Below are 22,249 nucleotides of genomic sequence, written 5' to 3'. Positions count from 1 at the left end.
GATTTTAAGTAGTGAATTTTACCATTGAAAGAGGTGACACCATTCCATAGCATGTCAACTGAAAGTACCTCTAATAAGAACTGGCAAGCTGAATTTGTATAATATATTCAACATGAAGGCTCCAGATTAATATTTTCAACATGAAGGCTCCAGATTAAAAAAAAAAAAAAAAGAAAGGCCCTGATAGGGAAAGAAAATGTTATTAAAAAATAAGTTTTTATTTTAAGGTTCCTTTTAGACCTGAGTGTTTGCCCCAGAACAAGATAGAGAAGAAAAGATATAAAAGAGCAAGAGCTAATTCATTTCAGGAATGAATTTAGGATCTTAAAATTTGAGGTTTTTCTACTTATGACTCCTCAAGAAAATTACTGGCATCACCTTTATTGTAAATTCCCAGAGGACCTAAAATTGCCGTCCTATCCAACTCTTTGAAATGCATGACAATAAAATAGAAGGAAAAAGCTATACCCCGATGGCATAATTTTAATTTTTAACACATCCTGTATTTTAGTACAACCTGATACGAAGGTCAGTCTTGGAGTGAATATGCAGCATGCCTGGGAAAAACCTCCTGTTCCCAGACACTTTTTTCTGTCCCATCTTGATATTTTGAGTTACTTTTGTTCTGTTACTTAAAAGTGAATTAGAATGCTCTCCCAAGACTTCACACGTTGAGCTGCTCAGAGAGTGAATGTCATGTTTCAAAGAATTATTTCTTTCAAATCAGTTTTCCAAATTTTATAACCATTACCAATACCTTCTAGTTCCTGACTCTTCACCTGGATACCATAAAATGATTTGGCAATTTATACTTATATAGGACTGTGCTACCCTAGATAGATGTTTCTAGAATGAGAGAGAAAGATCAACAAGGAGAAAGAGTCTATCTCACTCAGCCAGTCCTTTTTGTTTTAATGGATCTCAAAGTGAGACCTTTAACCTACTCATAATTTTTTTTATTCTACCTGTTCTTATTAAAACTAAAAATTGGCCAGTATTCTACATTCATGGTTAGCCCACCTGAAACTCAAGTTCTGCTTATTGTAAGGCATTGGCCTTCTCTTCACAAAATAATTTGATTTTTTATATGTATATATGTTTTTAGGATTTCATCCAAATTCGACCTGTCTCTGTAGTCATCCGTTTTTGACCAAAGGTATAGTTGTTCTCCAAAAAGTGTTACCTGTAAAATTTGACCCAACTTTTTGGGGACAGTTCTTCCTCCATTAACGTTTCTAAAGCTTCTCCACAACGTGCAATGGTGTTGCCCACCCAGTGCCCTCATTCATGGCTCAGAAGATGTAGCTGTGAATTCTGTGTGCTTCACTCCTGTTTTCCTTTTTCATTGTTTTTAGAAACAGAACTGGACTTTGAAAAGGATTCAGTAAATGACATTTAGTGACACTGGTAAAATATGAACTTGTATCCTTTTGGGTCCCACATCTCGGGGGGACATTTCTCATTGCTGTGTTTTTAATATGACAGGTTAATTTTTGTCTTGTTCTTCTATTCCACAAATCCAGCAACTCAGTCTTCCTAAATCGTATAGGAAATACGAATGTTCCTGTTACTTACTGTGTTTTCTTTTTGTATATACTCTATTGGTTTGAGGATGGAATTTACCCATACCTCATAACATAAAGCCAGAAAACAAATAAACATGGATACAGTAAGTATAAATATAAATTTCCATATGATTTATTGTTGTTCCTTGTACATAAGAAACAGTAATATACAACTTACACTGCTTTAGAATGTAAAATGGATAAAAATGTGTACAAAAAAAGCACATTCCTAGAAAAGTATTGGCAAATAGTAAAAACAGGGAGGAGGGTAACAAGCAAAAAACAAATCAACAAAACAAAAAGAAAAACGAACAATTCTTCAATTCAGTGTGCAAACATTTTATAAAAATAGAAATACTAACTCTACAGGCAGTATTTCCTGATAAATTATTTAAATAGCATATCTACACAATCTGAGATATCTATTCCAATGGCAATGAGAAAATAATTTATAAAAATAAAGCAATGGTATACAAGATGATAGAAACACACAACTTTCAGAAAATGTATTTAACATTTCAATGCTATTTCCTTATTGGGAATACTTTTCTGTGAAGAATTTTTATACTATGTACAACATTGACTTTTTTTTTTTTAGGTACTACAGTAGCTTTAAGTTTGTTAGACATTTAAACTCTTTTCTGCTTGATCCAAAAATTCTTTACTCAGTCACACAACAAATGAGGTAATATTTGTATACAAGTTTCACCTTTGTCATTTTTTTCGTTTGGAAAAAGGCAAAAATAATAAATGTAGATGCTTTTCATCTCCCTGGAAATAGGCACAAGGGATGGAGCAAAACAGTATTAAAGCCCTCCTGGCTTTCTTTGCAAACTAAAAACACTTGCAAATGGACAACCAAATAATTCCACTTGAAAAAAATAAAGGAAAAAAGAAGAATCCCAAATCGTTCAGTCTAAGCACAAAATGAAGAGCAGCTTGCTGTGCTGATTTCCTTGTGCCATTCCTATGAAAGTTTTGCTGATCAATCTCAACTACCAGCTCTCAGACACTTTCCGTATGAAACCTAGATCCCAGGTAGAACAGAGTTAATAAATAATCTGTATTTACAATCTTACAGTCGTGAAGACTTGTAGCAAAGATGATATGCTTACGCTTCTTCCTGTTCCATGAATAGTCTTTCAGACAGATCCTCCAGAATAAGTAAAAAATAAATATTTTACATTGTAAAATGTTTGTAAAAAAAAAACAACACCAAACTACAGTCCAAAAGAGAAAATTGGAAAACTCCATGATATTCAGGAAAAAAGAGAGAAAAGGAATGTCTTAGTTGATAATTTTGTGCCTTTCTAACCATAAAAATACAAGCACGGCTACCTTTCCCTTGGGAGGTAGCCCAGTGCTCACTGAGATGGTAGGTTTTCTTATTTCCCTGCTACATCTGCACAAGCTACGTCTGGAATACAACTGACAATTTCAATATAACCAGGCAGTGGCAGCCAGCACTGCCTTGTGCTGGCTTAGTTCTGACTCCTTGTTCTGGTTGCTACAGGTGATGTGTAAGGGGTGGAAATCCGGGAGGAAGTCCACAAGCCAGTCTTTTCCTTCCTTCCCTGCTTCTATTTAAGTGCCTATTTACGTGGGTCAATCAGCTAACATGGGTCAGCGTCATGAAATCCATCAACAGTCTTTCCCCTGAAAATGATTTAGTACCGAAAATGTAACAGTCCCTCCATGTTTTCTTCATACAATCGTCTCTTGGGTATGCGCCCTCCCCTTAGGGCTTCGGCCCCGCCCCCCATTCCAGAGGGAGTAGGTCAGGGCTGGTTTTGTTTGTCAATTCTAGCGAGTCCTCCCTTCTCTCACATGCCTGAAAACGCTTTGGAGTCCACTGCTCAGAGCTGGCCTCACAATCGCCCTCTGCCCTGACCAAAGCAGAGTGGGACAGGCACCTTCCAACCGAAGCAAGTGGATGCTTTTGATTTTTCAAAAGCCAACCAAAGTCATTGTTTATATCCTTGGAAGATTCTTCTCATTCAGAGGCTGAATGCTGAGTCTGATTTGGAAAATTGCATTTTCTTGAGGCAAGTCACATGTTCTAAGAGTCCACACTGATGCAAGCAGAGAGCAAAGGCAGGCAGGGAGGAGTGATCCTGGGGGTTTTCTTAAGCCCATGGTTCCAGAAGGTGCAATACCAGCAATGGTTATGATCAGTCTTTTCATCAACAGTTTGATGATTAAGAATCTGTTAAATAAATAGACAAACACATAAATACATAAACAAACTAATTCATCAAGGCATTGTCATCTTAATATCCCTTAATACGTTAACAACCTAGGCATAGCTCTACTTTTATAATGTCAAAGGCATATTTTAAGATTGTCAGCTTATATAATTACACGTTAGTGTGTTGGAACATGGTTGCTAGGAGATTGACACTGCATAACCTTCTAGAACTTATGCTGTGCTTTCTAAGTCTTTCCGTGTTAAAACTCTAGGGAGTTTTATTTTACAACTTAAGACTCAAAGATTACACCATAATTTAAATATTGAGTAACAGCAACCATATTTTTTTTACTGTGCTTCATCTTGTTGGCTCCAAGCTTGGCCCAGTAAACGTTTATTAAGCACCTGTTTTGTAGGAGACCCAATGCTAGACTCAGTGAGAGCTTAAGTAACCACTAAATGAAAAAAAGAGCAAAGGTTAGTAGTGAAAATTAATTTAACATGCCAACATGAAGGCAATACTCCTTTTCCTTCCTTTCCAAGAGGGAAAGGTTCTGAAAGACAACCTGGGCCGTAATGGCATGAATAAAACTAAGTGGTGTGCAAGACACGGAAATGTAAAATTAAAAAAATTTTTAGGTATTATTGCTGGGGTCTGAACCGTACAGGAGCTTGTCTGCAGTTTACTTTGCACTGGCTATGAAGAGGACAGAGATTGCTAAATTAAAATGGTTCACAAGGACTCAGCACTTCATAAGCTGCAGTTCATAGGCACTATTTCATTTTTTATCATATGCCTTCAACAGCAAAATATAAATAACCCTTTCTCTAAACTAGCCTTTAAATCAGCCTCTCCCATGATTGGCATTCTTGGTATTGGTCTGAACTAGGGATGTCAACTGGTATATTCACTGTCATTTTGCTCCTACCTCTGCATTCATATTTCAGGTCAGAGAAGAACACCATTTCTTGAGAGAAGACGAACAACCCTAGCCTACCGCCAGCATAGGTTTTGTCGTAGATGGGTCCTGAGTCGGCCATGATTTTCTTCCCTTCATACATCACCACTCTGCAGGAAAAAGGAAGTCGCGTTAGTGACACCCTTGCTTTTTGGTCCTCTCCTTCTCTCCCGTCAGTGTGACTTAAGTGAAATTTAATCAGAGCCAATCTTACCTAATGAAACCCGTCTTTGGCCTGTGGCTCAGACGCCATCTGTAGGCGGTGAAATCTTTCCAGCCTATGTGACGAGGGTCATGCCACAGCGTGCGTACCTGGAGGAAAAGGAAACAAAAAGGTTGAAACAGCCTCATTATGAGATTTATATTTCATTCCATGAGAAACGGTGCTTGAAAGGTACAGAGTTGACCTAAATTAGAGGGCTGCAATGTAGGATTTTTTTCCGAAGGCCTTTTTCATTAGATGTGTAGCCTTGAATGTACATATAAAGCAGAGAGAAGAGAAATTTTTATTTGTTTGTTTGAAGAGGCTAAAACTGCCTTTGGATTTGAAGTGGGCTCTCCTCTCAGACCCTCGGATGTTTTTTCAAAGCAGAACTTAACGCTGCAGTTGGTGATGCGGGGAACGTGATATCTAAGATTCCCTGGTGGGAGGCTTGGCCAAAGCACAGCGTCCCTTGTGCTGGTCTAGCACCTCTCCCCCTTCTACAGGGTGTTGTTCTCACCTGGCCGGGGGTGTTTCCTGTGTGCCACAGGGCATTCCGCAGGTGCTCGCCAGGCCCTGTGGTGGAGTTCACGACCTTCACAGAAAGGCCGGAGTATCCCTGAGCCCTTGTGGGGTTGGTGTCCCAGTAGGACTGAGTGACTTGCTTCCACATCACAACGTAGAAGCGGCTGCTGGACTGGTAGCCAAAGACAAATCCGGCATAGTCATCGTCCCTTTCGGTGTTGATGAAGAAGGTGCCACTGAAGTCCACAGCGTTAAACTCATCATAACCTGGAAGAGGAGGCCAGACCCAGGTTAAAACCTGCAGCCTTCGGGAGGTGCTCTGTTACACTCCTAGGCATTTTTTAGCACCCATGGGGACACACACGACTGCCAGCTTTTATATTTGCTTCTTTCCCCTCTATGCACCGGCCTTTCGTTAGAAGAACTCACTACTCACCTACAGCAAGTCCAGGATCACAGTTGACAGTCTGGACGAGTTCTTTACCCTGATGGCGTACAACCCAGTTAGGGTCATTTTGGGACGTCCCTTTGGGATCTAGAGGAATCATCTGGAATCGGCGGAAATCGGTCTCACTGATATCAACGTTTTCGGGACAGATGTCATCGATGTCTGGCACGTTGTCCTGGTCAAAATCATCTTTGCAAGCATCACCTCGACCATCACCTGAGGCCAAAAAGGCAAGAGTTCAGTGAAATTCTGAAATAACCGTGACTGGTGCCAGAAATTCACTGTCTTCTCAAAGCTGACATTTGGTCTCTTCATCCTTAAATGCATTCAGCTTTGTTTTTATTTCCTGAATCCAGACAGCCATGGTTTCAGTGACTCTCTTTAAAATTGGCTCCAGTGACTCACCATCAGAATCCTTCTGGTCAGGATTGGGCACGAGCCTGCAGTTGTCCTTGTCATCAGGAATGCCGTCATTGTCATCGTCATGGTCGCAGGCATCACCCTTGCCGTCCTTGTCATGGTCGGCCTGGTTGGCGTTGGGCACGTAGGGACAGTTGTCCAGGTTGTTCTGGTGGCCGTCTTCATCAATGTCCTGATTGTTGTCACAGGTATCTCCAATGCGGTCTGAGTCAGAATCGAGCTGAAAGAGACAGAAACAGAGGGTCAATTGGAGTATGAATCATTGATGCTAAAGAGAACTTATGGAAGATTCTCCAGTGTTGGATTCGGCCAGTGAGGTTTGAAGTCTATATGCCACTGCCAAAAGCCAGTCATATTAACAGATTTTAAATGTTTTTCTTCCTGACTCTTGTTTTCATATGACAGTTTTAATAGGGATATTTGTTGTTGTTGTTTTTTAAATAGAAAACTGTCGAAATAAAATTAAATAGAAAGCATTATCTAATCCCCAAGGATGGAATGCCATGTTAACTGCTTATATTTTAATGATAACTGAAATTCTTTCAGTACAATTTGTTATTTTCCATTTAAGTTTTCAATTAGGAAATTGTTGACACATCAGCGTCTACTCTAGGTCATTAAATCATGGCAACATGGCACTGCTTTTTATACTTACTTGGAAATCCATATGGTGGGATCAATTATTTTCTTCTTTTTTTAGGTATTTGGTTTTATATCTCTAGTCCATAATGGTTGTCAACTGTTGGCTCAGGTAGTCAGAATTCTAAATTTTTTCAAAACTGTACTTCTCAAGAGTACTTTTTTACATTATTCAGTGTATGTGGGATGCTTAGGGATTATTTATACACAAGTTGAAATGTTTCTTGCCAGTATTTATGCTCTTTGCCATTAAGATTTTTACATGATTCATTAATTGTTATAAACTTTATTATTATCGGAAGAACCAAAAACTCATCCAGGGAGGTTAAACGGCATTGAGGTTTAATTTATAGTAAGATCCAAACTCAAAATAGATGACCCTCAATGCCATTTGATCAGGAAAGCTATCCCAGATCATTCATGCTTTCCCATTACGGCCCCAAAGAGATTCATCCTGTTGCTTTCTGTTTTATAGGAGCTCAAACGAACAAACATTAGGAGCTCAGCTGGACTTCTCATTTTTTGAATCTTTTAAAAATATTCCCATTTTTTAAAAGCTGGTTTCTATATTTTCAGAACAATGCCTTAACTTTCACAGCTAGAAAATGATGATGAGCAATTACACAAGAAAAGGAACTTGTTCTGGCTGATGTCTATTTGCAGCACTCCCTGGCAGTGCTACGGAGAATTATCTGCTTGCAATGCCAAACACTTGAAGAATGACAAAGAAACAGGGATTTCTCCAGTTTGGGGGAATTATTTTTAGTCTGAATTTCTTGCAGCCAGATTATATCATTAGCCATGAATATGGTTGTGTATTGTGCTTAGGGATATTTTCTTCCATCTCTTAGTTTCAAATATGATTAATATTCCCGTAGAGTCGTCAGTCACAGATTTCTGCTTTGTATAATTTATCTTAACAATGGTAGATCCCGCTGAGCAAGTCACGTGGACCTTCTTGTAGAAGACAGGACTGACATTACAAGACTGTCACACTAAAGACCTATGAGACTCTGCGAGGAACTCATGTCAGGCAAACTGTTCACATGAAAATATTACAATTGGCTATGAGAGCACTGAGAGCCGTGGTAATGCGAGTGTTTGAACTCTGTTTAACTCCTCTATTTTTTAGAGGCCTAGAAAGGGATATTCTAACACTTTACTGAAAGATTCTGAAAGGAATCCACCGACCTGATCTGGATTGTGTTCCAGGGGGCAGTTGTCACACTGATCTCCAACCCCATCCATGTCAGTGTCTCTCTGGTCCACATTGTAGACATACTGGCAGTTGTCCCGTTCATTGAGGATACCTGCAGAGAACAGGGGACAGGTAAGAGCTGGAATCTCCAGCCTCAGCTGTTTCAACCAAATCGCACGCTAACAGCCAGGGCTGCTCAAGGTTGAGAGCCAAGTGAGAGACACTCGGGCCCGCTGGAGTCAGGGAGTGCCTTACCGTCCCCATCAATGTCTGCTGCGCAGGCGTCTCCTTCCCCATTGTTGTCCGTGTCAGCCTGGTCTGGGTTGTGGTTGTAGGGGCAGTTGTCACAGCGGTCTCCCACGTCGTCTCTGTCGTAGTCATACTGGGCTGGGTTGTAATGGAACGGACAGTTGTCCTGCAAAGAGAAGCAGCAGAGCATTTTACAACACGGTCCATGAAGCCCGCCTCAAACCACATGCAGGATATTTATAAAACTGTGAAAATAGGCAACAATTATTTTCTATTTAGTGGATATACTGATTGAATCCTCTGTAAAATGGTCACTGCAAAAGTTAAAAGCCAGGACACAATGAATGAAAAATGAATTGCTGTTGGTTATGAGTCAGTGAGATGTAAATAGAAACTCAACATCACTGCTCTCAGTGCACTCAAAGAAAATCTTAATGTGACTTAGAGAAGACATTTGAAACCAATCTGGGGAGCGAAGTGTCATTTGTTCACATATTGTAACCTCTTGCTCCAACCGGGGGAAGGGAAGGTTGTGATGAAAAACAAAACCCTCATTTAAAAATTCTCTTGGCAACATCTATGTCCTCAAACTACTGAAACACAACAAATAACTTCTGATGATCCTAGAGATCAGTAACTTCATTGAATCTTAAGGTGTTACAGGCTGTCGCTGAATACAAAAGCTGAAAGAGGAGTGGAAAACGTTTTTTACCCTGTCATCTGGAATTTTATCATTGTCATCGTCATCGTCACAGGCGTCGCCGATTCCGTCCTTGTCATAGTCTTCCTGCCCCGAGTTGGGAAGGTTGGGGCAATTATCCTGGAAAGAGAAGACACATTACAGCTGCAGTTTGCATGCCTTTTGCTCAGCTCAGGCACCAGAGATAAACGCTCTAGACTTTGTACACGCTGGGAACACAGCCATGCTCTGCTGGTATTTGGTAGAGAAGTGAACATTTTTTTGGACAACATAATCGACTGTGGAACACAACTGCCCACAGGGCCTGCTGCCCCATTCATGTTCTTGGCACCAAGTGATTTAATATTAGTAAGAATTAGGGCTGCTCTGCCTTTGGATGATTTAATCTTTTAGTTTCATTTTCAGACTTTTAAGCATTTAAAATAACCTCAGCCTGTTCCCTTGATAAGGGCTTTCTGGAGGTGGGCCAGGAAAGGGGGGGGCTACCTTTTTGCAGTGGTAAGTTGCATTGGCCACGCACACCAGGTCCTCGTTGGGCCAGCCGTCCAGGTCTGTGTCCTCCCCACAGATGATGCCGTTGCCGGCGTAGCCAGGCTTGCACTCGCAGCGGTACATGGGGTCACTGTAGTGGCTCAGGTAGTTGCACTTGGCATTCTTGTTGCAGTCGTGTGTGCCGTCCGTGCAGGGGTTGCGGGGCTTGCACACCTGAGGGTACAACATCCTTACGTTAAGGCAGAGCCTTCGAGAGTCCCCAGACACCGCAGAACCAAGAACCCAGATCCCCATCGTCTCTGAACAGACAGAGCTCCATGGGAAGTGTGGGTCCTCCCCATCCGCCCCTGGGTATGTCCAGGTTACAGGCTAACGTGGCTTTAGGTGCGTTTTCCTTGAAATTGCTCAGCACCTAGGCACTTAGAAGTCCATCCACTCACAACTTGTTCCAGAGCAGCATTGTCAGATGTGATGGACCTGTTTTCCTTGCTGGAGGTACAGTGGATTTTCTAGTCCCATTTCTAAGGGCTAGGTTGACCACTCACCCCCTTCCCTGTTTTTTGTGAAGGGTATAAGATGACGTTTCCCCCTTTCATGGCTCTTTCGCTCGAGGACACCCCTCCTTCACTCCCATCTACGAGTCCCCTCTGCTCTACCTGTTTGTTGGTGGTGGCACGTTCCACGCCCCGACCAAAGGGCTGCGAGCCGGTGAAGCGTGGCGGGCAGGGCAGGCAGTTGTAGCCGGGGTCTGTGTTCTCACACCTGTGCTCTCCGTTGTGGTTGAAGCAGGCATCAGGGACTTCTTTGCACTATGGAAGAAACAGCAGTTTGCTTTGTGTTTAGAGAACACTGCCAAAGGAAATGACTAGGACAGGTGAGCTGCTTTCCTAGGTCTGGTAACTCCCAGCTTCTCACCTCATCAACATCTTTGCACTGGATGCCATTTCCGCTGTAGCCCGGGGGACAAGCACCACACTTCCAGCTGCCGTCAGGGTAGCTGGTACACTTGACGTCCGCAAAGCAGGGATTGGACAGGCATCCATCTGAGACAAGAGAGACAGGCAAATGGTGGGTCTCAGCTGCTTCCCAGTAACTGCCATTCCGGACACTTAAACCAGGTTGTAAAATATTGTAGGGTCTAAACAACTGATAGCTTGTTGAGATTATGCTGTCCATCTGGCATTTCAGAGTAATCAAATCACTCAGGACCGTTCAAAGCCGAACCCCTGTGAACGCTAACCATGGCACTCAGTGGTTTTGTCCTGGGCTACATGGCTTACCGATGGGACAGTCCTGCTTGTTGCAGATCTGGTTTTCTGTCACATCACCAACGCAGTCCTTGCCTCCAAACCGGGGTGTGGGGTTGTTGCAGAGCCGACTACGTTTCTGCACCCCTCCTCCACAGGTGACGGAACAGATGTCCCATGGTGACCAGGGTCCCCAGCCTCCATTGACTGTAAGAAAATGAACCACAGGCCAAAGTTAACGCCGATTTTCAAACGCCTTACCTTCACAGGAGACTCTCCTGAGTTCATGCTACCCTGACACATGGAAAGAATGTTCTGGAAGAGGGTGAGTCTGAAATTGTTCTTTCTGTTTTCCATTAAAAGAAGCTGCTGCGCTGTGCAGGACTGTGCTTCTATTTGTTTCTCTAGGAAGGGACCTTTCCCCGTCCATGACCCACCGAGCTGGAAGCTGCAGATGCCAGCCAGCCAGCTGGGCAGAGCTGCTGCCGGGTGATACATGCACTTACTGGGGCAGGCATCTTTCTGGCAGGCTTTGGTCTCCCGAGCTTCGCCCTCACATGGCTTCCCATTCATCTGGGGGCTGGGAGAGTTGCACAGCCGGATTCTTGTGATCACACCGTCTCCACATGTTACAGAACAAGACGACCACGGGGACCAGTGGCTCCAGCCGCCATCCTGTTTAACTAAAGGACAAACCAGATGGTTATACGGTGCTTCCCATGAGCCAAGCTCTGTGCTAGTGCCTTTAAATGCATTATCTAAACAAAATCTTCAAACTAGCCCTATCAAGAACTATTCTTACCCCCGATTTGCAGATGAGGAAAGAGCCTCAGAGAGGCTAAGTTGTGCTCAAGGGTGCATAGATAAGGGGGAGACTTGGGATTAGGTCCAGAGGCTAGAACCTGTGCTCTTAACCTCTGTGTTATGGAGCTGCTGTTGGTGACGACAAGGACAGGTCAGTTCTCCACATCCCCGAGTGGCCAAGATACTTACATCTCTTGTCACACTCCTGAATGTGGCAGGTCCGTGTCTGCACGGAGGAGCCCTCACATCTGTTGTTGAGGCTGTCGCAGGAGCGGCCACGCTGCTGGATTCCGTTGCCACACGTTACAGAGCAAGAGGTCCACTCAGACCATGGGGACCAGCCATCATCCGCAGAATCGCTGGCTGCAGAGGACATGGGCGCATTTAGCGTGCAATCATTAAAACAAGCTATTCTTTAGACTGCTCTGCTCGGGACTTCTTCCCTTGCTAGAGGGTGACAAGCAATGTAGTTGTTAGGCCAGTGGCCAAGGGGTTTATGCCAGATCAGTCTGTGCACAGCCTCGTAGCGGTTGCATGCTTTGCCTGGGCTGGTACAGCTGAGCCTTTTCCCAGTGTGTGTTCCTATTCATCACTCCCTCTCTCCTCCTGTCTGCATTTCAAATGAGTTTCCCTTTTCTGACTTAAGATATTTCAGTAGGCAGTTCCAGTCCCAGGCTTCCAAAAATACTTGAGTTTTAGGCAACTTATAGGAGTCACTTCTGCCTTTCAGGGGAGCCAGAGACCATGTGTTTGGCAGATGAAGTTGAAGGCAGCAGAGCCGCTGTTGGCTGTGGCTCCAGCTTGGTCATGAGGTTAGTCAGTATGTTGCTTCTCTCACCCTAGCATTTGGGACCTCTTCTGCATATATTTTCACAAGAGGAAAGTGCGTTTGTTTATCATCTGCCCAGGCACGATGACTACAGTCACGTCTAGCTGTATCTGACACGAGACAGAGAACTTGTTTTCTCTTGCCATCAGCTGGAAGCTTTCCTAGCAATCCCTGATTCAAGTTCAGAGCTCCGCCAGTCCCCGGCTGGCTTTGTTCCCTTTAACCCACACCTGAGTGAATGCTGAACAGAAAGTGATACACAAATGATTGTGACGGTGCTGGAATCACTAACATCTCTGGAGGGGACTGGTTATTCTGAGTTGTGATCAGTGTGTGTAGGTGCAGTGGGTGTGGGAGGTGTGGGTGTGAAGGGTGAGTGCTACTTTCTCGTCTTATTTATCTTAGTTGTGATGAATCATTTTTATGACTTGTACCTACTATATTGTCTCAGCAAAGTGATTAATTCATACTGGCAACAAAAGCCAGGGATTGGGTACCATGAAACAACACAGTGCCCTATTTCTTTTATGGCCCTGACACTCAAACTGCTGTTTTGTCTTAGGTCTCTTATGTCTGTATACAAAATGGGTAGAACTTTCAGGCCCAATTAAGTCCAATGCTCGCACCAAAGCCATCCGTTTCTCTGGTGAGCTGATTTTTCTTGACTCTAGGCCATAAGGTCAAATTCTAAAAGCAGTCAACTTAGAGCTATCACTGCTACCGATTCCTCTCGTCTTTCCTCAAAGCATAGAATCATTCTCAATAAGCTATACCAAGATTATTGCCTGTACTGTGATCCAGGGGGGTAATCAAGTTTAGTCATAATGGCACTTCTGGCTCTCTTTTAAGAACTTACGCCAACACCGCGGGCAGCATTCTCCATCAGGAACTGTGGCATTGGAGCAGGGCATGATTGGGCAGGACACTTTTTTGCAGATGGTAACTGAGTTCTGCAGGGCAAGAGTGAGGGAGAAATGGTTTACTAGGCATATTGCAAGCCGAAGTTTACATATTGAAACATTTCCATTACAGGTTGACACGTGGTCAGGGCTGTTAAATGCTCTAGTGGGATGATTTTAATAGAAGATCTGCCTCTGTCATGTTGGCAGCCACCAGTACTGTAGAGACAGTTCTGGTGCTAGTTACTTGTCACTCCACCCCTCGGAGAGAGCTTTCTTAATTACCACTTAGTCACTTTCTCATGCACAGGACAGCGTGAAGAGTTTCTCCAGCGGGAACCACTGAATGTCATGGGTCAGATCTATTACTCTGCATCTAAAAATCAAACTCATGAAACTCAGCCAGGACTTGAAAAGTTTTAAATTATATCTTTATGGGGAAAAGAAGATCAATGAGCATCGTATTTTCTCATGTATAGATCTGGCTTTATATTATATTGGACAAGAATGGGAATTGAGTAAATTTGACTTGCAAATCCAGCAATCTGTGATTTGTATTTCAGCTCGACTTTGCTCAATGAGTCAGGTAAACCCCCTTCACTCCCCTGCCCCTGGCGTTGCAGGGTGGGCGGGGGGATCCAGAAGGACATACACACTGCAGGCAGTGCCATCTGAGCTAAGTGGACAGTTCTGTCCTCACATGGTGGGCTGAGTGATTTGAACAGCGATCAGTACTGTGTTAAAAGAATCTCTGTGTCACAGCTGAATACGAATTAGGGTTGGGGGGAAGAAAGTTCAACTAGGTTTTACTTACCTGACATTCAACACTTAGCCCTTGAACTAAAGCAGGTAAGTTACTGAGATGTTTAAGTAGATATGTTCTTTTAGATACTTAGCCTGGGGTATCGTTAAGACTTTGAAAAACTCTTGGGCATTTAAAGATTTTACAGATGTCATAACTGCATCTTAAGAAAAAGACACCATTTGGGTTATCAGGCCATGGAACATAAAAAGGGCCTGTGTGGCTATCTGGATCTTCCCCCAGAGACTGTGGCTTCAGATGCACCATCTATTCGTATTTCAGTCTCTCGAGCCCCTTACCTGGCAGCGACACTCAGTGCAGCTGTCCACCGTCCACTCCTCGCTATTCCTGTACTGGACTCCATTGTGGTAGCAGAGCGGGGGCCTCCTCAGCTCATTGACCAGCTCTTTGTTCTCTTCAGTCTAAAAGGGGGAGAAAGGTCATTAGCGTCCAGCCTCACTTTCGGTCCCTCAGCATCGTCGGTGGTACACGTTCGAGGGCTTGTGCTAGCGGGCGGGGGGGCGGAGGCCACTGACCACTTTGCGGATGCTGTCCTGCAGCGTGGTCACGATGGTGCGCAGGCCCCTAAGCTCCAGGACCATGTTGGATAGCTCGTCACAGGAGATGCCGCACATGGCTTGCAGATTCTTTGTCTTGTGGCCAATGTAGTTGGTGCGGATGGCAGGGCTGGAACCGTTCACCACATTGTTGTCAAGGGTGAGAAGGACGCTGGTAGCTGCCAAGGAACAGAGGAACACAATGGGGAAAGTTATAGAGGATCTTCAAGCAGAAGATCTCACCTGCCAGTCCCCAGGGTTCCTAGCCGTAAAAGACATTTCATTTTGGGTGAGGGATGCAGGAGGACGGGATGCGTGTGTGTGCTGTTGGAGGTCACCTTTATATACCTCTTAACTATGTTCCCCAGGGTAATTTTTGCACAACCACCATTGCATACATTTCTCAACTTGTTTTGGGTGGAATTGCCCCAGTTTCCCTGTATGCCCTAAAAATAGAAGGATACTTACAGCTGGAGCAGCCTTTGTTCCTGAGGATGTCTTCTGGTGTGGTTCCAAAGACAAATCTCACATTCTGGAGCACGCCCTGTGGGCAGAGGACACACATTATTTGTAGACGCTTGGTGGGGGAGGGGGGGCAGGGGTCAGGGGGTGGGGGAGACTTTATGCTGGGAAAAGCACACAATAGATGTTCTAGAAGTTTCAAAGAACTCCCTTTTAAGATCACCATGTCAAAATAACACACCAACATGAACAGCCAAACAACTTCAAAAATCTTAACTGTGTCTTGTGCCAAGTCTTCAGTGTTGTACAAAGAATTCAGTTATCAGCCTACTCGGAGACACAGGAAATGGAATCTGATACTGAGACCGGAGGATATAATGACACTCTCCAGTGTCAAAGAGTTAAATGTGGGCGTTTCAAAGCCACAGATACAAAGATCGAGACGTTTAAGCATGGAAGAAGCTGCAGCAGCAAATAGCCACTATTTTAATCTTTTCTTTGAGACCGGTTACATCCCCATGAGGAATCAAATAGCCAAGTGGTATTTATTCTGCTCCTAGAAGTACCCACTTCAAGCAGTATTGTAATTGCTGGAACACATTTGAAATAAGTTATTTCCTTGAGAAGAGCATAAGGAGTATTTAAGGTTTTGAACAGGCTGTTATAGGAAAACTATTTCTTGTTTCCTTTAGTGGTTTTCAAAGTCTGGTCCCCAGAACACCAGCGCCAACCTCACCCTGGAACTGGTTAGAAATGCAAATTATCAGGCCCCATCCCAGACCTATTGAATCTGAAACTCTAGGGGTGGGGTGCAGCAGTACCCATTGTAGCAAGTCCTCCGGGTGGCTCTGATGCTCCCTGAAGTGTGAGAACCGCTGCTTTAATACACAGACAGGATTTCCTGTCCTAGAACCCCCGCCTCTCCTGTGATTGCCCTCCTGGCAGATCAGCTGCCTCTCAGTCGACCCCGTGGACCAGGAATTGAAGAGGCCTCACCTGGAAATTGTCATTCACACCTCCTTTGGCGATGCGGAGCCTGGCGATGCTCGCCAGGTCCCTGGTGAAGATGCCTTGGATGGGAACGTCCAGCTCAGCATTCTCCATCTTCTCACAGTCGATGTACAGCTGGGCCCTGTCCTCCTGCACAAACAGGGTGATGCTCTTCCACTGGCCGGTCGCCAGGAGTGCTTCTTCCACCGACACCACATGCTGCTTCCCCTGCACGGTCAGGCTCAGGTCCAGGGTGCCCGCCTTGCCATTGGAGACCACGCTGAAGACCTGGCCGGAGTGGTCTTTCCGCTCCACGGCCAGCAGCGTGCCCCGGGTTTTCTTCATTTGCCTCAGGGAGGCCAGGAGGAGGAAACCTTTCTCCGCCCGCACAGCATCCACTAGGTCTTGGAACTTGTCGTCAGGCACAGGGGGGATCAGGTTGGCATCCTCGATGCGGAAAGCTGGGCTGGAAGGGTCAGGACCCTTCACCAGTCGGCGCCCGGATCCCTTGCGGGCAGCCCCCGTGAGTTCAAAGATGTCAAACACGCTGTTGTCTCCCCCAGACTCTATTAGACAAGAGCAGGACACACGGTGAGCTCTCTGGGCTGGGCCTGGGGTGGGGCTCAGCTCTGGGGTGTGGGGCAGAGGGACAGGGTGAAAGCTTCTGGCAGCCACCGAAAGAGCTGAATAAACACCAGGGTCACAGGGAACCTGCATCCCCACGTTCGGTCAGGGCTCAGGGGAGAAGCAGCTGGGAGGGGAGTGCATGGGAGGGAGGCACACCTGGGGTAACCGGACCTCTTCCTCTTCCCTCCCCCCTCAAAAGGTATTATACAGACTCACCTGGAATGCGGTTGGAGCCGCACACATGCCACAGGAACAGGACACTGAGTCCCCAGGCCAGCCCCATGGTGGAGCTGTTTGTGCCCAGCAGGGAACCTGCAGCAGGAAGCACAGAGCCCAGGGTCAGAGGCAGCCAAGCAGGGCGGGTGGGCAAAACCTGGCTGGGCTTGGGGCCGGGTCCCTGGGGATCCCCCTTTGGCTCCACGTTTGCGGCAATGAGGGGCAACAGTACTTACTTTGGAGAGGGCAGCAGGAAGAAAACGAGAGAGTTGAGGGGAGGAGATTGTGGGGCAAGACCAACAGTCGGGGGGCGGGGTGCTTTTCCTTAAGAAGTTGAGGGTTAACAGCAGCATCAGGAGATATAGTTTGGGGGCACGGGGGGAGTCTAAACTCTTTTCTAGAGGACTGATAGGTTTAGGGAAGACGAGGAGAAGAAAACCTTGGGGTGTCCTGGCGAGTTGGTTTGTGAACCCCAGGGCTGGAGAGGATGGCCCTGGAGCCCTTCCATGAGAAGAGTCCCCCAGCGGCTGGGAGGAACAGGATGGGGAAGGTGAAAAGTATGAGATCCGGGGTCCTTGAGGCGCCGAAGCCTGGAAGCTCCAGGTGGATGGCCAGGGCAGCACTGGTCCTCGGTGGCCGCCCAGGGACTCCTTACCTGTGTGGACACGGGTGCAGAGGCCGGGGCCGGCGACGAAGGCGCAGCGACGGTACCGAGCGCTGGAGAAGCGCGGGCAGAGCGGTACGCCCGGAGGCCGAGGGATCGGAGGCTGCGCGGGGAGAGCTCACCGTGGTGAGCGCTCGCCGGCCGGCCGCAGTGCACTGGCTGGCAAAGCGGCGGAGCCGCTCGCTTTTAAAGAGGCGCTCACATTCCTGGGGTTTCCTCTGGCCAATGGGAGGCCGCCGGGCAGGAAGCGGGGGGGGGGGGCAGTCTGGGTTCCTCTCTCCGCCCCCCGCTGCCTGGCGCACAACTTTCCAGCTAGAAGGGGAAGGGGGGCGACAGGGGTCGGGCCGAGGAGCACTGGAACTTCTCAGAAAATTAGGTGCCCGCCCACGCGGCCTTGGCGCTCATGGGCTCAGCACTTTGGCTCTGGCGCCGCGCGGCCCCGTGCGCTGTGTGCGCATCCCGAGCCGACGGGGCTCCGGACACCCACCCAAGACCCTTAGGGGGGCTTTCAGGCAAACCCGTTCCCTTGAATGCCTGCGCGACGGCTGAAGGGTGGACAAGAACCCGTTTGTACGGGAAAAACTGAGCCCGACGGGGTAAATAAGACCATGAGAAAATCAGTTGTTGAAGGAGTTCCCTCTTGGGTACTTGTTGACCCTCGTCCATCCATCCAGGTTGGGTGGGGACCACGGGGCCCACTTGGCGCCGCGCTCCTGCCCTCGCCCCACTCCTGTCCTCCGCCTGACCCCGCCCCGCGAGGGACGTGAGTAAGGTGTCGCGCCGGCCAGCAGGGCGGCTACGGGGCTCGGCTTCCCACGGCGCGTCAGGGCATCCTTTCTGCAGCTGCCGGCCCCGGAGTACCCGGGCAAGTCCCTTTTCCCAATTGCTGCGGCGCTTCCAGGGCTGGCCGCTTGGGGGCGATATGCGAATTCTGATCAAGGGGGCGCGAGCTGACAGCTTCTTTCTAGTCAGGAACGTTAAGGGAACTTACTCTTATCCACTTCCCTCAAGCCAACATTGAAATTGTGTCTTGAAAAACAGTTTTTGTGCCCACTCGTGCTTCTTAACGTGACTCCTTTGGAGGTTGGAGGATTTGCAGCACCATCTGGCTCCAGGGTCTCAAACTATTTACAGAACAGACCCGTAGAGTAATAAATTACCCTCTGCTTACCATTTTATTTCCTTTTTTTTTTTTTCTTTTTCTCCCTAAACGTTCTTTTCATTTTTCGGCTCCCGAAACCGAGGTGTGGGTTACATTTCTGTGGGTGCACCAGTTGCCGTGAGCGCTGCTGCTTAATATGTCTGTCATTGGAAGTCTGGTGTCCAAGCCACCGTCCCAAGCCAGCATGACTCCAGCTGCCTGGAATTCCATTCATCACCTCCGGCTGGGGCGCCAGCAGCTACACTTCCCCTGCTGTGATCCCGCACCATCAGACTGGCCCTGGGACCCAGGGAACAGGTAGTAGCTTCACCAAATAAGGATCTCAGCCACCGGCCAGGGAAAGCCCTGGGGTTCACTTCCCTCCTTAGCATTTACGTGTGGCCGGACTCCTGACTGCTGGAAACACCCGCAAGTTTACATTCATCCAACAGCAATTTCACTTTTCTTGTGTGACAAGGGGCATGTGGGTGACGGAGTGTGTTCTAGTTACTCAATACTCAGCAAGCACCTCTAGAAGAGAAGTATGTTCCGGAGACAGTTGTTTGTTTGTTGCTTAAGTAATAACTGAACCTGACAGAGTTCACAGGCTGGAAGACAGAAAGAAAAGTCTCTTGTTGCATGATTAGTCAAATCAGATTCCTGTCGTGGAAGTCATAGGTAATGATTCATCCGAACAGATCTGAAGAGTCCAGAGTCAGCAGCCATACACAGCCCTCCCCTTCCCTCTCCTTCCCTAGTATCCTGTTTGCTCCTTGAAAGGTGACTTTTTTTTTTTTCTTCACTTGCTACTAATAATACCCTAATAAACTTAGGGACGGTTTTCAGAGGATGGCCAGCTGATGGCTCCCTGCTCCTTTGGCTCATTTGCTAATTTTATACAGATGAGCAGAGGGCTCGAGGGCCACAAGTGGTCCACAAAAGCAGGATACATCTCTCCTTTTATAAAAAGATCACCTCCTTGAGGCTTAGCCAAAAGATCATCTCCTTGAGGCTTAGCCGCAAGGACAGAGCAGAAGCTCACTGGAATGCCCCTTCAGGCTAGCCACTTCCGGGACTGAAGGACTGTAGGAATCCCTCTGGAGTTTTCTTGGAACTTGGCTTCTTTCAACAAAACAAGGAGAAGAAATCTATAACCTTTTATATGCCTTACAAATGGGAAGGTGACCTGTACGGTGGCAGGGAAGAGCTTTCATGTCAGAGAAAGCTGACAGAGGTATAGGAGTTACTTGTCTCAAACACAAATGCCTTGCCCAAGCCATGGTACTCCAGTTTTTCTGGTGGAAAGGAAGGATCACAGTGAGAGGGGTGTCTGGGTCGCTGATAGGAACTCACCCACAATCCTGCTGGTCATTGTGTGCTGAAAATATTCCCCAGAAACCTAAAGAATTTTGGGACGCTTTAGGAGAGAAGCAGGATGGGAAAAGGGGAAAGACAACCTATACCTTTAACGCGGGGGACATCGTCCCTCTTGTGTGTGTGTATCCTTGACCAGCAAGTGCTGGGATTTCAGGCCAATAATCTGACATGGATCCAAAGGATGGCCTTCCAGGGAGAGGGTCTGGTTCTCTGTTTGCTAAGTTGCCATCCTTGAGGATTAAGTATTTAAAATAAAATTGTAAGGTATATGGCATTTTGCTATATAGGATTTCCTTTTTCCAGATTCCCCCTAATTGCATGAGATTGACCTAAAAACACTGTCAATACATAAGAAGAAAGGACAGTCAGTAATAGCTAGTTTAAAAATTGCATGTGATTAAGGAGAGCAAGATAATTGAGAAAAAAATTTTTTTTGTTTATCTAGCAAAGAGAAGCAAGGTGGGCTTGTATTTTGTGTAGGAATTTTTTTAAAATGCTGGAAATGTTCAGCATTGTTCTTAGTAATTTCCTAGAAGTGAACAGCAACCAAGTATTGTTGTATTCTACAATAGACCAAAATCACATCATCTCTAAAATGAAGACAGCAGAAATTCATTCCTTCTGAATATTTTTCCTAGATCATGGTTCAAAGTTGTTTTACTTCAGCTGCCTCGATGGTCAGAGCCAGAGGGAAGTTACCAACAGGTTTTTCTTATCCTTCAATCAAATACCAGCTCAAGCTCCCCCCTCCTTCACAAGATGTTCTCCAGCGGCTTTAAGTGGTCTTGTTTCTTCTTTCTGTGATATTTGGAAATATGCATTCTCTCTACTACATTACTCATCACCCTCCCTTCTTTATTATATAGTTTTTCAAAATCACTTTTATTTTCTTATGTGTAAGGACTAGAATGTAAATATCCAAAGGTTTGGGCTTGGGAAAAGCTCTAATATTTGAATTTCCAAATTCCTTTATACTCAAGTCAATGTATGGCCCAGAAAGACTGAGCGCTCACCAGCTACCTGACTCTCCAGCATTTCCTGCAGTTATTCCTGAGCTCCTGGGGTGATGGACCCCTGAACATTGTACCCTTCCCCCACAGAATTGAAGCAAGACCCTTGGAGAATCCATCTCAGTGGGAAAGGGGTAGGACTATTGCTTTAAGGGTAATTATGTTCCCCGCCACCATCTCCCCTTCCCAGCTGGTGATTGATTTGGGAATTAGCATGAGACCCAGTTCTGGCTAATGAGAGTTTTGCTGAAGGCTTCTGGAACCAGTTCTTCCTCTGAAGAAAGAGCCATGTGAAATCAGGTTTTCTCCATCTCCATTTGGACATGAACGAGGATGCTGATAAACGCTGTTGGGCCCTGTTGGCCACCGGGGGAGCCAGACAATGTGAGACCAGCGCTAGAGAAGGAAGGGCAGAGACGTGGACAGAACCTGTAAGTCAGAGCACATTTTTGAGTTGCTTAATCTGCCAACCTTAAAGGCCATGTACCTCCAAGTTTCTCTGGATATGTGCTTATTAGTTAAGCCAGTTTGTTGTTTTTCGTTACTTAGAGCCACAAACGTCATAAGTTATGCAGCTTTTAAATTCCCTCTGCTTGGTCTTTTCACACACATTTTGCTTGAACCTCTTCTGAATTTTTTAGGGTAAGAGAAATAAGCACAGGTCATAGGATAAAAATGTTTTAAAGACTCTTCACGTATATTATTAAGGTGCTTTCCAGAAAAGCTGCAGCGTTCTCTCTCTTCCTGTCCCTTTGCCAGCAGGCCAGTCTAGTCCCAAACATGACTCACGGCTGACTGGAGAGAGACAGAGCGTTACTTCTGATGTTATTGTGTCTTTGCATCCCTTCTTTGGGGAACTGTGAGGTATAGTCCAGTGGGTTCACAAGGAAAGAGTATGCAGAATAAGCTTATGTGGAATGAAAGAGCTGGGAAATTGATCTGCTGGGAAATTGAGGCTATGGGGCAAGAAGACGGACAAAGGAGATGGTGAGGTTTTGACCTGATTCGAGAGATGGAAGTGGGGAAGATCAGCAAGAAA

At 45.9% G+C, this 22,249-nt stretch overlaps 1 protein-coding gene across 1 annotated transcript; it reads right to left on the bottom strand.

Annotated features, from left to right (window-relative positions):
- Positions 1–1,674: 1,674 nt before the first annotated feature.
- THBS1 (thrombospondin 1) lies at positions 1,675–17,826 on the bottom strand. Its single transcript, XM_065871173.1, has 22 exons — positions 17,674–17,826; positions 17,019–17,114; positions 16,182–16,741; positions 15,192–15,267; positions 14,703–14,902; positions 14,466–14,588; positions 13,322–13,415; positions 11,826–11,999; positions 11,339–11,515; positions 10,866–11,039; positions 10,501–10,628; positions 10,242–10,394; positions 9,580–9,798; positions 9,106–9,213; positions 8,400–8,559; positions 8,138–8,256; positions 6,293–6,527; positions 5,876–6,103; positions 5,435–5,706; positions 4,927–5,024; positions 4,683–4,822; positions 1,675–3,771 (listed from the first exon to the last, which is right to left on the bottom strand). The coding sequence occupies exons 2-22, from the start codon at positions 17,083–17,085 to the stop codon at positions 3,764–3,766; spliced, it is 3,513 nt and encodes a 1,170-aa protein (XP_065727245.1). The 5' UTR covers positions 17,086–17,114; positions 17,674–17,826; the 3' UTR covers positions 1,675–3,763.
- Between the last annotated feature and the right edge of the window lie 4,423 nt (positions 17,827–22,249).

The sequence above is a fragment of the Phocoena phocoena genome, chromosome 2, assembly GCF_963924675.1.
Source record: "Phocoena phocoena chromosome 2, mPhoPho1.1, whole genome shotgun sequence".
NCBI classification, from domain to species: domain Eukaryota; kingdom Metazoa; phylum Chordata; class Mammalia; order Artiodactyla; family Phocoenidae; genus Phocoena; species Phocoena phocoena.
The sequence above is the reverse complement of the archived record's forward strand: the minus strand, read 5'-3'. Positions and strand labels throughout refer to the sequence as shown.